The sequence below is a fragment of the Polistes dominula genome, unplaced genomic scaffold, assembly GCF_049000335.1.
Source record: "Polistes dominula isolate Pdom_NZ unplaced genomic scaffold, Pdom_raw_medaka contig_75, whole genome shotgun sequence".
NCBI classification, from domain to species: domain Eukaryota; kingdom Metazoa; phylum Arthropoda; class Insecta; order Hymenoptera; family Vespidae; genus Polistes; species Polistes dominula.
The window spans coordinates 4,062,896-4,077,174 of NW_028301003.1; the positions used below are offsets into that span (position 1 = coordinate 4,062,896).

A 14,279-nucleotide genomic window follows, 5' to 3' on the forward strand; every position below is an offset into this window, starting at 1 on the left:
TAGTTGAATTTTGTTAAGAACGAACAGAAAATGTTATATTAAAACAAGAGTGGCAAATTAATATCAAATATATTTTTTTTTAGAACACACACACGCGCGCATAAATATAAATTCTTTTATTTCGAGTCATGAGTATCGGCGACGTATGGTTGAGAGACACCGTGATGTCATACGGAAAAATAATTGTAACATTAATCATATTAATTTATATAATCTTTAGAAAATGGCCAAAATTATGTGCAATTGTTTACAAGGCGCATCTCCTTGGATTCGAGATGGAGCTCGCGGAAATTGCATTCCCTTACAAAAAGGAATTGTTTAAAATACTTGAAACTATTGTTTCCAATGATGAATCACTTCGATCTAAAGGATGCATTCGCGTACTCGAAATTGGAGTTAAAACTGGTGCATAATTAAAAATTATAATTTATTTCAGTTTTACATACTTTAATACCCTCGTAGTTACTAACCACAATCATAACTATTTTACATTTATTTAACTGTTAATACATGTTGATAATAATAATAATATATATATATATATATATATATATATATATATATATATATTATTAATGAAATATTAATGAAATAAAAATTAATAATAGCAGGTATATGTGTAAGGAAAGTGAATCATTTTAATTGAAATACTTAAATGCGGTTTAAAAAGTAGTAATAATCTATTATAAAATAGTTTCCATAAAATCATTAAACACAACATCACAAAAATTAAAATGATCCACCGTGTATAGCACGTAATCAAATATACTGTATAATTATATTCGAAAAATTGAATAAAAATAAAACTCTTTAAAAAGTGCTAATAAATTTTATTTAAAAAATAAATTGAACGAAATAAACAGAAGCAATTGAAGAAAACAATAAAACGTAAATGAATGACATATTATTTATTTCAATACGCTGAATAATTGTTTATAAAATAATTAATGTTTGCAGGTGATAATATTCAATTTTATCCAGACAATACTCATTTTATCGGTGTTGATTGGAACACAAAGTTGGCAGAGTACCTTAACGATGACAATCATTCCTGGCAATTCGGACATATATTCGTCGAATGTTTAATTATCGGGGATGGCAGTAATTTAAAACTCATTCCTGATAATCACGTAGACGTTGTAGTATCGACTAGATCACTTTGTTCGATTAAATTACCACTAAATGCTTTAGATGAAATTAAACGGATCCTCGGGCCGGTAAGAACAAAAGTTATTTACGTTCCACAATCAACCAAATGAAAGAAAAATTAATGGAATAATCAAATAAACTCATAATTTAAAAAACAAACATAAATTCAAATCATCTTTGACAAAAACAAAAAAGAAAAATCGAATTTCCAATTCATCAAATTGGATTTAATCAATCTCATGAAATAATAATATTTTTTATTAGGGTGGAAGATATGTCTTTATGGAACACGTTCCAGAAACAAAAGATTATTTTTTACGCTGGATACAAATAATATTAACGCGATCAGGGTTGTGGCCGTCGTTATTCGGAAATTGTCATTTGGATTTTGATTTTATAAAAGAAATTAATGACGCTGGTTTCAAACGAGTTACATCAACGTTGATCATGCTAGACGGTCCTGTTTCTCAAACTTTACATTTAATGCTCACCGGTCAACATGTGCTAGGTGTAGCAATGCAATAAATAAAAATGTTCTATTTGTTTCTTTTTTCTTTACATATATATAACATATATAAGCAAGTAAATTATTTCTTTCTCATTTATTTTCCAAGATTACTTATTTCGATTACGCTTTGTAGGAACTATGTATTTAAAATTATATAATACCTTAATGTATTTATTATCTTTATATTTTTAATGTAAAGTTAAAAGAACAATTGTTTGTTCGTATATTTATTTTCTTTATTTTTTTTATTAGAAAATGAGTCATTAATAATATAATTACATATATAACAATATTATTAAACATATTAATGTAAGAAATTATTTTTATTCGCTCCTACTTGAATCTGATTCCGTTTCATAAACTTGAGTACAGAAAATTTTCTTCCGAGATTTATTCTTTTTATTAACAATTGATCTTTTCTTATTTTCCTTCTTGAAACTTGAAGTTTTTTCTCGCTACTCTTTTTAACGTTGTATTACATTGTTTATTGCCAGAAGAACATGTCATATTAACTTCAATTTCATTCATTCTGGCATTACTTAACAATGTATTTACATTATGTATAATAGAGAGATTCTTATTAGAATGAGATCTAGTTTGTACAGAAGAATTCTTATCGGTATAGTTAGATAACATGAGTTGATTAATCGATTTCACCATATCATTATTATCGTTAAGTAATTTCGTATTTTTTCTTTCGCGCTGCTTTTTATTATTTTTGTAAAAATGTAAAATGCATTCCATAAATGGTTGACTCGTATTCAATTCTGAATCTGAATTTGACTCTGAATTTGAATCTGAATCGTAATGATGGGTAGAATCATTATTAGTAGTGTAAAAAATTGGTAATCTTTTTGTTCTTGTAGATCTTATTTTTTGACCAAGGGAGGACTCATTTCTCATCGAGTTTGAACTATCTACAGATAGATTATTATTTTCTCCTAAATTATCTCTAGATTTTTTCTTTTTTATTTGAACTTTATCATTCTTACTTGAATCTTGATATCTTTTATTATTACTTTTATGCAAACTTTTAACATTATTCTTCGGTAACAATCGTTTCAACTTTACAATCGGTCTAATTGACAATTTACTATCTGAACTTATCAATTTATTCAACTTTTCCTTGCTGGAAAGCGTATGATCCTTTTTCAAACTTTTTAGATCTCTTGAGTTTTTAAACATCACAATTGGTGATGTATTATTTGAAATATTGTTTGATATTGTCGTACGTTCTTCTTTTTGCAACTGAGAATAGTAGCTACGTAATTTTCTCGATATATGTTTTCTTCTTTTATTGATAGATCTAATTGATGTTTTTATTTTTATATCATTTGAATTGTTTTCTCTACTCTGTATGTTCAATCGTTTGATAGCTACCACAGGTTTCAAGCATTTCACTTTTTCGTCATTTATATTTTTATTTAAATCTTTATCCAATTCTTTATCTAAATCTGTATCTAAATTTGTACCTAAACAATTATTTGAAGTTTTATCTGTAACTTTATTTAATTGATTTTGTTCTAAATCTTTATCCAATTGATTTTCTTCTGTAACTTCATTCGATTGATTTTGTTTTTCATTTCTATCAGATTGATTCTGTTCTAAATCTTTATCCGATTTATTATTTACGTTATCAGGATTTGATGAATGAACAGGACATAAAATAACAGTTGAACAATCACTTTCATTAAAATTGTCAGATACCGATACATTATTATTATTATAAAGGATAGTACTAGCTCCGCTATCAATCGAATCCTTACTAACAATTGTACAATTTAATATTGAATTGGTGGTATTAAGACATGTTTCAAGATTGCTGTCGTTACACATATCCTCATCATTAATCTTGTTGCTTTCCATTAATTTTTCTTTCGGGGTTTGTAACGTTTTCTTCTTTGTGTAACATTGGATAACCTCCTCCGGCAAACGTTCCAAAATAACACAAGGATTAAGCTCACTCTGTAATATTTGCTGAGAATCCTTACTGATATCGTCAGTAGTAGAGTCAGTAGATGTTTCCTTGCTAAATGCTTTCTTCGTTTCAGATTTTCTTTTTTTAGGACATCGTTTTATATTATTAACGTCCTTAATATAGTCCAAAGTTGGGAAACGTTTTATTTGTTCTACCAAAGCTTTACATGATAATTGCATTCTTTCACTTGGCATTGAATATTGAAAGATCGTTAAATTATCTACAAAATCTATAAAATCCGTTTCTTTTTTTGTGTTACAAGTCTCTTCTTCTAGATTGTTAGTTGTCTTATTGTCTAGAGATTTTTTAATAAAATCATTTTTAGCAAAACTCCTTTTTTTCCTTTTCTGTGATGACTTTTTCGACGACTTTTCCGGTGGTGGACTGCTTCTAAAAGCAGGATGTAAATTCTTCTTCGCATCAAGAATATTCGTATTCTTAAATTGTGTCACTACAATATCCATAGGAGAATCTCTGCCAGTGTATAATTTCTTGTGTTTAGAAGGTCTTAAACTGAAGGAATTTTCCATATTTATTGTTTCATTTAATATGGTATCATTTTCAATGTTATTATCATTTTCCTTAGTTTTATTTTGAGTATGCTTTGTATTAGAGTCGCATGCATTTGACATAGATACATTTTGTGTCTCATCTTTTTCTAATGATGTATTTTGATGCAAAGTATTTTTGGATAAAATTTTATTAGGAGATTTGTTATTTACAACGGTAGCCATAGATTCATTTTTCTTTTTAGTCTTACTATTAGATAAAATATATGCAGTAGTGTCTACTGAACTGCAGTTAAAACTATTATTGTCGTATAACTTTATAGTGTCAGATCCGTCCATATCAACAAGTCCTTGTTTATATACAGTATCAGTAACTTGATTGCAGGTATTATAATAAGATTGTTTCTCATTTAATGAATCTGTATCAACAACTTCAGCATTATTCGAAATTGTTTGAAATGGTAAATAGCCCGTATTTACCCATGACTGTATATGCTTTTTTGTTAAGTACGACGGTTTTGTATAAATTTTTAATTTTAATTTCTTTTCAACTATAGATGATTGTTTGTCTTTCCTTTTTCCGTTGATTATCTGAAATAAGCATAAATAATAATAAATTATAAATATTATTATTCCTTAAAACAATGTGTCTTGGAAAATAAATTTATACTTTTTTAAGAGCTTTATCAAGAGACGATTCGGAGTACTTTTGGGAACTTGAAATTCTATCCGATGTTAAATAATAAGATCCATCCACATTCTTTTCCTCATCGAGCCTATAAAAATATATTCATTTAGATCCAATTATGATAATAATAATAGCACAGTTTTTTCCACTCAAACACTAGAGAAGGAACTTTTATACTTGAATGTTAAACTACACACAGTAAACTGACTAATAATAAAGAACAAATCAGATATGCAAAGAACAAACGCTACAAACAAAAATAAAAAGAAAAAACAAATTACAAATTACACCTCACTAGTAATAAAAACAATGTCGAACAAAATTGGATAATAAAATAGGAATAGGACCAGAGTCAGGATCCACTAATAAAATAGGAAAACCCATTGTTACTTGGTCAAAAAAGTCGTATAAATAAAATAAAGCCGGGTAAACAGAGTCAATGAACAAAATAGTAATAATAATAATTAAATAAAAAAAAAAACTTTAATTATACTTTTCAGTATTATTGTATAAAGAGGATACTTCATGGTCACTATAATATTTAGTTTTATTAATTTCTGCCATTTTTATAATAAAACGAAAACACTACTGACAAGCTACACTCTACACTCACTCATTTTTGAAAATTTTGTTCACTAATTAATGAAAAAATATAAACATGCCCGTTATAAGACAACAACTCTGAATATATCTACAAATACTGTAGTTTCGCCAACTGTATAAGATTAAACCCAAAAATATTTTTCAAATACAGCTAAAATCATTATAATAACTTAATGCACATTGTAATTAATCATAAATAATTATATTTAAATAAATGAAATAAGTCTTCTTACATGTAATTGTATTTTAATAATTTATTAGTTTTTATTTTGAAATTATGGCGGGAAATGAAAATTAATATGAAAGATGGCCAACAGTGTGTGGCGTCGCGCACCAGCGCAGTGCCGACACCTCTCGGCCAACAGCGCGCAGCTGTAGCAGCGCGCGCAGGAAAAGTGCTGACACCTCTCGGCCGCCAGCACTAACATACGCAAGCACCTCGTGATGCGGTTCCGCAGGGGCATCTGATTGGCCTGACCACGCCTTTGATTGGTCAGAGCGGAAGAGTGACCACTGCGACCGTTGTGATGTGGATCACTTCTACTTCGTCCGTCGTACCGGCTGGTCGCACTCTTCTCATCGCGCTCTTGTATTTTCTGTGCATCATCTGTACGTAAGCACGTGGCACACCACGCCGAGAAATAAAATATCGTCCCAAGGGATCGAAAACAAAATCGGAAGTTTCTTTCCTCCGCACGGAGTCTCATTGGCCCAATCCTTTCTCCGCGGCCCGTTCTCGCGTTAGTGAGAACGTACCTTAACGCGTCTAATAACCTAGGGAAAGAAATTCCCAAAAGTGACGCTGCACCAATAAAATACATAAATTAAAGCAACACAAGTAAGTATTTCTATATATATATAGCTTTATTTAATGTTGTATCAACCATCGGGGATTATTAGCGATAAGGTAAATATTATATTTTATTTCTCTGTTTTAAATAATACATAGGTTAATTTATACAGAATAAAAATTAATGAAATTTAATACTTTTAAATTAACATATATATAAATGTTTGATGTAGTAATGAAGTTAGCTGTTTGAATAATATTCGTATCAATTTTATGTTGGTAATGAATAATAATACGAAATTAAGAATCAAGAAACATAATTAATAATTAATAATAAATATATATGTGTGTGTGAAATAAGAAAAAAATAACTATAAAAATAAAAATATATGTTATATAATAGGAGATTGCGCAATAAAAGTTAATCATTAAGCCGGGTTCATTTCCTAAAAGTCAAGTGTTTTCGTAAGATATTATTTTTTACGTAATAGATTAAAGTCTTAATCTATTAAGTGATATTGAAAAAACGGTATTCACCTTTTTAAATATGAATCTATTTGTTGCAGTCAAATCTAATCGTGCTGTAACTGTACGAGGAATATCATCTTTAGGTTCTTTTATTCGCAGTTTTCATTTATCACCCAAAACCATGGTTATTCCTGTAAGTTATCTTTTAATTTTATTTAATAATTTAAATTTATTAAAATAAATATATAATTTATATTTCATTTGATTTTGTTCAGTAGTTTTGGAATTTAACACAGTTTTTAGGTTATTATTATTATTATTATTATTATTATTATTATTATTATTATTATTATTATTATTACTATAATATTATTAAATATTGTAATTAATGTAAATTACTTTGAATCAACTTGGAATTGTTTTTCTTTTTTAATGTGGAATATTTATTGATTCATTTTTAAATAATTAATTATAGCCAAGTCATCATCAAGCATTTTTTAAGAATTAATTTGTTTCTTCAAATATAAGCTATGTCATTATATTATTGTATTAATTATCATTGAAAATATGTAGGTTGGTAGTAAATTACCATCGGTGGATCTTTCCGAAGGTGTGCCACATAATAAAGTTAATCTAGCTAAATTAAGCTTAGGAAAGAAAATTATTATTTTTGGTGTACCTGGTGCTTTCACTCCTGGTTGTTCAAAGGTTAGAAATATTTGATTTCTATTTGTAAACATATTTTTCACATTGTATACATTTGATTAATCTTTACTTATTTATTTAGACTCATTTACCTGGTTACCTTAAAAAACTTGAGGAATTTAAAAGTAAAGGAATCAGTGATATTTGTTGTGTAAGTGTTAATGATACTTTCGTCATGAATGCTTGGGGTGAAGATCAGGGCTCAATAGGAAAGGTAATAAATAATAACTATAATAAATGACTATATTTTGAAAATCTTTTCTCATATGTTTTATGCATTCATTTATATATGTTTTTAAAATACAATTTATTTTGTTTTTCATTTTAAGATAAGAATGCTAGCAGATATAGATGGTTCATTCACAGATGCTTTGGATTTGTCAGTAGATATAGAAGTTTTAGGTGGTAAACGAAGCAAACGTTATTCCATGATTGTCGAAAATGGAATTGTAAAAGAAGTCAACGTAGAACCGGATAACACTGGACTTTCCTGCTCGTTAGCTGAACACATTAAACTATAAAAAATATGAGAAAATGATCTCATATTCTATTATAATTATTATTACTATAACTTTCTTCAATTACTACTTTTCTTATTATAAATTTAGTTTGAATACACGTAATCACATTTGTATTTTATTTTATTACATAAACAATAAATAATATGAAAAAAAGATTAATTAAAGTTCTAAGAACTAGTTAGTCAATGAATAAACAAATAAAATATATAATTATTATTATTAATTATATAGTACAATTAACAATTACATTGTTCTACATAATATAATATGTGGTAGAAATAAACAGCTTTATATCAAAATCAATGTAATTATTATTATGTAGTAAATATCTCTATAATTATATATCTATATAATTTGTAATTAATTGTAATTGTATGATGTGTTGTATATGTGTATCATATATTTATTTTGTATATCAAAAAAACTGTTAGCCATTATAGATACATATCAACGATTCACGTAAGGTTGGCAGCACTTATTGAGGTTAGTTGAACAATGTTTGTTTCGGACAGAGATTTTCTGGCGCCAATTGAATTCTTTTAATAATACATGTAATTTATAATAATTTTTAAAATGCCAGCGTTTTTGAAACATATCGAAGTAGAAAACTTTAAATCATACAAAGGAAAACTTATTATCGGTCCATTAAAATCGTTTACCGCGGTTGTTGGACCAAATGGATCTGGTAGGTTATAATTTTGTATATCAACATTTTTCTAATGTACGATAATAAACAATCTCTATGATGATTTATTATATTTTTTATCGATATAGGTAAATCCAATTTCATGGATGCCATCAGTTTTGTTATGGGAGAAAAGACTAGTAGTTTACGTGTCAAAAGATTCAGTGAACTAATTCATGGTGCTTCAATTGGCATGCCAGTGGCACGAAGGTATTATTTCTTTCAATAATTCATAATAACATTTATTTTATATATATTTTCAATGTTATCATTATTTTTATCATTATGCATTAGTGCATCGGTAACAGCAGTGTTCGAATTAGAAGATGGCAACGAAAAGAGTTTCATGCGTTCTGTCCAAGGATCTTCTTCAGAACATAGAATTAATAACAATGTAAGATTTCTATAAATATATAATTCAGTATATAATAAAACAATGTTTTTATTAATTATATTTTTTTTTCTGTAATAGGTTGTTACGAGTCAAGTTTATCTCAATGAATTGGAACAATTAGGGATTAATGTAAAAGCTAAAAACTTTTTAGTTTTTCAAGGTGCAGTCGAATCAATTGCTATGAAAAATCCAAAGGAAAGGACTGCACTGTTTGAAGAAATTAGTAATTCTGGAGCTTTAAAAGCAGAATACGAGAGGCATGTTTATTTCAATCTTTATTTATTATATTTCAAATTTGTTTCTGCTCGTATTATAATTAGAAAAGTTTATACAATTTAGATTGCGAACAGAAATGTTGAAAGCTGAAGAAGAAACACAATTTTCATATCAGAAGAAGAAAGGCATTGCAGCTGAAAGAAAAGAAGCTAAATTAGAGAAAGAAGAAGCAGAAAAATATCAACGTCTTAAAGAAGAATACGTAAGTTGTTTTGACAATTTTATTTGTTAAATATTATTGATTGTTTATAATGATCTTGATTGAACGTATAATTTTAGATAGAAAAGCAAGTAGAGTTACAGTTATTTCGTCTTTTTCATAATGAAAAAAGTATTGAAAATTTGGAAGTAGCACAGAAGAAGAAACAACACGAGATAGAAAAGATAGAAAAGAAGAAAGAGAAAGCGGAGGAACTTTTGAAAGAAAGGAAAAAGGAAGCTGGCAAATTAGGTCGTGATCTTGCCAAAATAGAACAAGATATTAGAGAAGTGGAAGTAGAAATCACTAAAAAAAGACCTACGTTTATAAAAGCAAAAGAACGCGTAGCACATATGCAAAAGAAAGTGGAATCAGCAAAGAAATCTTTGGCTCAGGCACGTATTGCAGATGAAGCTCATAAAAAGGACATTAATGAACTTCAGGAAGAATTGCGACAAGTCGAAGAAGCCAAAGCTGCTTACGAAGCTAGTATAGCTGGACAGTCGCAGTTGCAGGGAAGAGATGTTCAGCTTGAAGATGAGCAGGTATTTAAAGAAATTCATAATAAAATGAGCAAATAATAATTTCATTAAACGTTAAACATGGCGTGTAAATGTGGTCAAACTACACTCTTTATTTTATAATTTTAGGTTCGTGAATACAATCGTTTGAAAGAAGAAGCAGGCAAACAGTCGGCAAGATATCTGCAGGTTCTTGATTCCATTAATCGAGAACAGAAATCTGATCAAGATAGACTTGACAATGAAGGTAGAAAGAAAACTGAAATAGAAAATAAGCACAAGCAAAAAGGTCATATGCGCGATGAAGCTTTGAAAAGAGTAGAGAAACTAGAAGAACATATTAGAACGTCTGAAGCTGCGTTGGAGGATCAAAAAAAACTTAGAGCAGATCTGCAATCGGATGTTGGTACATCTAAGGATAAAATACAAAATTTGCAAAGAGAATTAGAGAGTATATCCGAACAACTGGGAGATGCTAAAGTAGACAAACATGAAGTATCAAGAACTAAGAAGAAGACAGAAATTGTAGAAAACTTTAAACGTTTGTTCCCTGGAGTGGTACGAAAAAACATTTTTCATTTTCTTTTACTCCTATTAATAATATATTCAATGAAAGCATTTTTCTAATCTTTGCAGTATGATCGCATGTATAATATGTGTGAGCCAATCCACAAACGTTACAACGTTGCTATTACGAAGGTACTTGGTAAATACATGGAAGCTATTGTTGTAGATACTGAAAAAACTGCTAGACAATGTATTCAGTATCTCAAAGAACAATATTTGGAACCAGAAACGTTTTTACCCCTCGATTACATTCAAGCTAAACCTTTGAAAGAAAGACTTCGGTAATACATTTTTGATTAAATTAATGATTAATTGATTACATACAATTATTTAATATTAAATATTTGAATACTTTCAGTAATGTTCAGGAACCAAAAAATGTGAAATTGTTGTATGACGTATTACATTTTTCACCTAAGGATATCGACAGAGCTGTATTATTTGCTACTAATAATGCTCTTGTTTGCGAGACTCCTGAAGATGCTAATAAGGTCGCTTATGAAATGGACAAAAAAGCTAGATACGATGTAAGTGTTGAAATAATTTTATTTAAATATATTTTTATGGTTTTATGTAATAATAAAAATGTATATTTTCATTTATTTGCAGTGTGTAGCATTGGATGGAACATTTTATCAAAAAGCTGGCATCATTTCTGGTGGTAGTTTGGATTTAGCTAAGAAAGCAAAGAGATGGGATGAGAAACAAATGTCACAATTAAAGGCGCAGAAGGTATTATTTGTTATATTTAGATTTAATATAACTAGATCATAAACATTAATTTGATTACAGGAAAAATTGACGGAAGAACTCAGGGAATCGTTAAAGAAGTCTCGTAAGGAATCTGAATTAAATACAGTCGAATCCCAAATACGTGGACTTGAAACTCGTTTGAAATACAACAAGAGCGATTTAACAGCAACTGTAAGCATTGAATTTATTTAGTTTCATTAAATATTTGTAGAAAATAATTATAAATAAGACTTTGTTTTATAGAAAAAACAAATTGCTGAACACGAATCTGAATTGGAAACTTTGCAAAGCGAATTAAATATGTTTGGTGTGAGTATAGATTAAAATTGATCATTTCATTATTTTTATATTAGAATAAATATTACTATACGGAAATATTTGATTAAATGCAGCCTACAATAGCTGCTATTGAAAAGACTATGGCTGAGAGGGATCAAGAAATCCAAAATATTAAAGAAAAAATGAACAATGTTGAGGACGACGTATTTGCAACTTTCTGTGAACAAATTGGTGTTTCTAACATACGTCAATACGAAGAAAGAGAATTAAGGTATTTATATGAATATTAAATTAAATAAATAATATTTAACATATCTAACATACATAATGAAATAATTATCATATTTTATTTATAACAGATCGCAACAGGAAAGAGCAAAGAAACGTATGGAATTTGAAAATCAATGTAATCGTATATACAATCAATTAGATTTCGAGAAACAACGCGATACAGAGAGTAAGCATTTTTTGTACAATAATAATATTCTTAATCTCATTTATATAATAATTATAATATGTTGGATTAATACAGGTAATGTTTTGAGATGGGAACGTGCTGTTCAGGATGCTGAAGATAAATTAGAATCAGCTAGGCAAACGGAATCCAATCAAAAAGCTGAAATAGATCACGATGAAACACAAATGGAACAACTTAGGTCAGCGCGTAGTGCTAAGAAAATGGAAGTCGACCAAAAAGATGATGAAATTGGTAAAGCTAGACGCGAAGTTGGAACTATTGCAAAGGACATTCAATCGGCGCAAAAACAATTAAATTCTATTGAAGCAAAAATAGAACAAAAGAAGGCAGAACGTCATGCTATCTTAATGCAGTGCAAGGTAATCATAATTTTAAGAATTGTATTGATTTCTGATCGATTTTAAATGTACTTATTGATCTGATTAAGATGGAAGATATTGCAATTCCAATGCTTCATGGTAATATGGAAGATATTGCTGGAGAAAATAGTACAGCTAATATCAGTGAAACGGCTATTGATTCATCCATGAGTACACAACAACAGTATGAACGTGAAAGACGAATCACTATCGACTATGCACTTTTACCAGAAACTTTGAAAGATATCGAAGAAGAAGATACAAAGAAAACTACAGATAAATTAACAAGGACAATCAACGATCTGCAAAATACTATTCAAAGGATACAAGCACCAAATATGAAGGTAAAATATAATGAAAGGTATAACATAACAGAAGTATTGATATAATTGATAAAATAACATGAATATTTTTAGGCTATACAAAAGTTGTATCTTGCTAAAGAGAAGTTACAAGAAACTAACGAGGAATTTGAACAGTCGCGTAAGAAAGCAAAGAAAGCAAAAACACAGTTCGAAAAAGTGAAAAAAGAACGACACGATAGATTTATGGCATGTTTCGAACACGTTGCTAACGAAATTGATCCTATTTATAAGGTTTGATTAACATTTATGATTGATAATCAAATTGTTCAATTGATAAAATCATTTACATCATTACTTCAAATTGATTATTACAGAGTTTAGCAAAAAATCAATCTGCTCAAGCGTTCCTTGGACCAGAAAATCCAGAAGAACCATATCTCGATGGAATTAATTACAATTGTGTGGCACCTGGCAAAAGATTTCAACCGATGTCCAATCTTTCAGGAGGAGAAAAAACTGTGGCTGCTTTAGCTTTGTTATTTGCGATTCATAGGTAAACCTACTTAACGAATTGTATTATACGTGTAAGAGAATGCGTTATTATTATTATTATTATTTATTTTAGTTTTCAACCAGCACCGTTTTTCGTTTTGGATGAAATTGATGCAGCATTGGACAACACTAATATTGGAAAAGTAGCGAGTTATATTAGAGACAAAACGAGTTCACTTCAAACTATTGTTATATCGTTGAAAGAAGAATTTTATTCGCATGCAGATGCACTTATTGGTATTTGTCCAGATGTAAGGTTTTTATTATTACAATTTTACGCGAATCAAATTACGGACAATATGTATTTATTTATTTAAATTTATCTACTATCACATATTTTAGTTGAATATTTTTTATTTCAGGTTGGTGAATGTTTGGAAAGTAAAGTTTTAACACTCGATCTAACAACACTTCCGACACATATTAATTAATCTTCAAGATTTTATTATTATTATTATTATTATTATTATTATTATTATTATTATTATTAAGATTTGACTTTATATATATATATATATATGTAAGTTTGGGAAATTGTCTTATATATATATATGTTTTCTTCTTTTTTCTTCGTTCGTTCTTCTTCATGTTACGATTTTATTTAATATAACAATATTTTATATAAGATAAGGGAGGGGGAGACGTATATAATATGAATACGATTAAAATTTATAGATTAGGAACATCACCAAGATCTTTTGAAACAAATAAAATTTTCTATGAAGCAAAAGAAAATAATTCATAATGAAGATTTAATCTCATTTTGATCGAGTAACTGCTTTATAATATATATATAAAAATATATGAGAATAATAGAAAGAAAAATATCTTCTGATAGTTATATTTTTTTACTATTTTATTATGCTGCCGATGATATGTTACGTGCAAGGCAATAATTTACAAAACTTGGAAATATAAAATTAAGGTGATGGACTTGTGCATAAAAACAGAAAGAAATAAAAAATAAATATCAAGGTAAAAATGTTACAATT

The 14,279-nt window shown here is 28.4% G+C and overlaps 4 protein-coding genes across 8 annotated transcripts; 3 read left to right on the forward strand and 1 right to left on the reverse strand.

Annotated features, from left to right (window-relative positions):
* LOC107070959 (thiol S-methyltransferase TMT1A) lies at positions 1 to 1,688 on the forward strand. Its single transcript, XM_015329535.2, has 3 exons — positions 1 to 405; positions 958 to 1,217; positions 1,414 to 1,688. Exons 1-3 carry the CDS (start codon positions 129 to 131, stop codon positions 1,672 to 1,674), a joined length of 798 nt encoding a protein of 265 aa, XP_015185021.1. The 5' UTR covers positions 1 to 128; the 3' UTR covers positions 1,675 to 1,688.
* A 180-nt stretch (positions 1,689 to 1,868) lies between these two features.
* Positions 1,869 to 5,526, reverse strand: LOC107070960 (uncharacterized). 2 transcript variants are annotated; one of them, XM_015329536.2, is made up of 3 exons: positions 5,326 to 5,526; positions 4,815 to 4,920; positions 1,869 to 4,735 (listed from the first exon to the last, which is right to left on the reverse strand). In XM_015329536.2, exons 1-3 carry the CDS (start codon positions 5,394 to 5,396, stop codon positions 2,078 to 2,080), a joined length of 2,835 nt encoding a protein of 944 aa, XP_015185022.2. In that variant the 5' UTR covers positions 5,397 to 5,526; the 3' UTR covers positions 1,869 to 2,077. The 2 variants fall into 2 exon arrangements, with proteins under 2 accessions (XP_015185022.2, XP_089029932.1); XM_089173806.1 differs by having other exon boundaries at positions 5,355 to 5,489.
* Positions 5,527 to 5,987: 461 nt separating this feature from the next.
* On the forward strand, positions 5,988 to 8,074 carry Prx5 (Peroxiredoxin 5). Of its 4 annotated transcripts, none has more exons than XM_015329538.2 (5): positions 5,988 to 6,342; positions 6,792 to 6,886; positions 7,267 to 7,401; positions 7,481 to 7,612; positions 7,728 to 8,074. In XM_015329538.2, the coding sequence occupies exons 2-5, from the start codon at positions 6,875 to 6,877 to the stop codon at positions 7,917 to 7,919; spliced, it is 471 nt and encodes a 156-aa protein (XP_015185024.1). In that variant the 5' UTR covers positions 5,988 to 6,342; positions 6,792 to 6,874; the 3' UTR covers positions 7,920 to 8,074. The 4 variants fall into 4 exon arrangements, with proteins under 4 accessions (XP_015185024.1, XP_015185027.1, XP_015185026.1 ...); XM_015329541.2 differs by having other exon boundaries at positions 5,988 to 6,273; XM_015329540.2 differs by lacking the exon at positions 5,988 to 6,342 and adding an exon at positions 6,515 to 6,690.
* A 279-nt stretch (positions 8,075 to 8,353) lies between these two features.
* SMC1 (structural maintenance of chromosomes 1) lies at positions 8,354 to 14,269 on the forward strand. The gene is made up of 20 exons (XM_015329542.2): positions 8,354 to 8,604; positions 8,694 to 8,814; positions 8,899 to 8,998; positions 9,077 to 9,255; positions 9,338 to 9,476; positions 9,554 to 10,018; positions 10,124 to 10,552; positions 10,631 to 10,842; positions 10,920 to 11,088; positions 11,171 to 11,293; positions 11,354 to 11,485; positions 11,558 to 11,623; positions 11,707 to 11,864; positions 11,953 to 12,050; positions 12,126 to 12,430; positions 12,499 to 12,774; positions 12,847 to 13,026; positions 13,110 to 13,288; positions 13,361 to 13,538; positions 13,650 to 14,269. The coding sequence occupies exons 1-20, from the start codon at positions 8,493 to 8,495 to the stop codon at positions 13,716 to 13,718; spliced, it is 3,690 nt and encodes a 1,229-aa protein (XP_015185028.1). The 5' UTR covers positions 8,354 to 8,492; the 3' UTR covers positions 13,719 to 14,269.
* The last annotated feature ends 10 nt before the right edge of the window (positions 14,270 to 14,279 follow it).

Excerpts from the sequence above, each read along its gene's own strand:
- LOC107070960 (XM_015329536.2), bottom strand. The coding sequence starts at position 5,396 with ATGGCAGAAATTAATAAAACTAAATATTATAGTGACCATGAAGTATCC. Across the intron at positions 4,921-5,325 it reads TTATACAATAATACTGAAAA|GCTCGATGAGGAAAAGAATG; the intron begins GTATAATTAAAG and ends ATATTTTTATAG. Across the intron at positions 4,736-4,814 it reads TTGATAAAGCTCTTAAAAAA|ATAATCAACGGAAAAAGGAA; the intron begins GTATAAATTTAT and ends TGCTTATTTCAG.
- Prx5 (XM_015329537.2), top strand. The coding sequence starts at position 6,773 with ATGAATCTATTTGTTGCAGTCAAATCTAATCGTGCTGTAACTGTACGA. Across the intron at positions 6,887-7,266 it reads CCAAAACCATGGTTATTCCT|GTTGGTAGTAAATTACCATC; the intron begins GTAAGTTATCTT and ends GAAAATATGTAG. Across the intron at positions 7,613-7,727 it reads ATCAGGGCTCAATAGGAAAG|ATAAGAATGCTAGCAGATAT; the intron begins GTAATAAATAAT and ends TTTCATTTTAAG.
- SMC1 (XM_015329542.2), top strand. The coding sequence starts at position 8,493 with ATGCCAGCGTTTTTGAAACATATCGAAGTAGAAAACTTTAAATCATAC. Across the intron at positions 9,256-9,337 it reads TTAAAAGCAGAATACGAGAG|ATTGCGAACAGAAATGTTGA; the intron begins GCATGTTTATTT and ends TATACAATTTAG. Across the intron at positions 10,553-10,630 it reads AACGTTTGTTCCCTGGAGTG|TATGATCGCATGTATAATAT; the intron begins GTACGAAAAAAC and ends TAATCTTTGCAG.
- LOC107070959 (XM_015329535.2), top strand. The coding sequence starts at position 129 with ATGAGTATCGGCGACGTATGGTTGAGAGACACCGTGATGTCATACGGA. Across the intron at positions 406-957 it reads CGAAATTGGAGTTAAAACTG|GTGATAATATTCAATTTTAT; the intron begins GTGCATAATTAA and ends TAATGTTTGCAG. Across the intron at positions 1,218-1,413 it reads TTAAACGGATCCTCGGGCCG|GGTGGAAGATATGTCTTTAT; the intron begins GTAAGAACAAAA and ends ATTTTTTATTAG.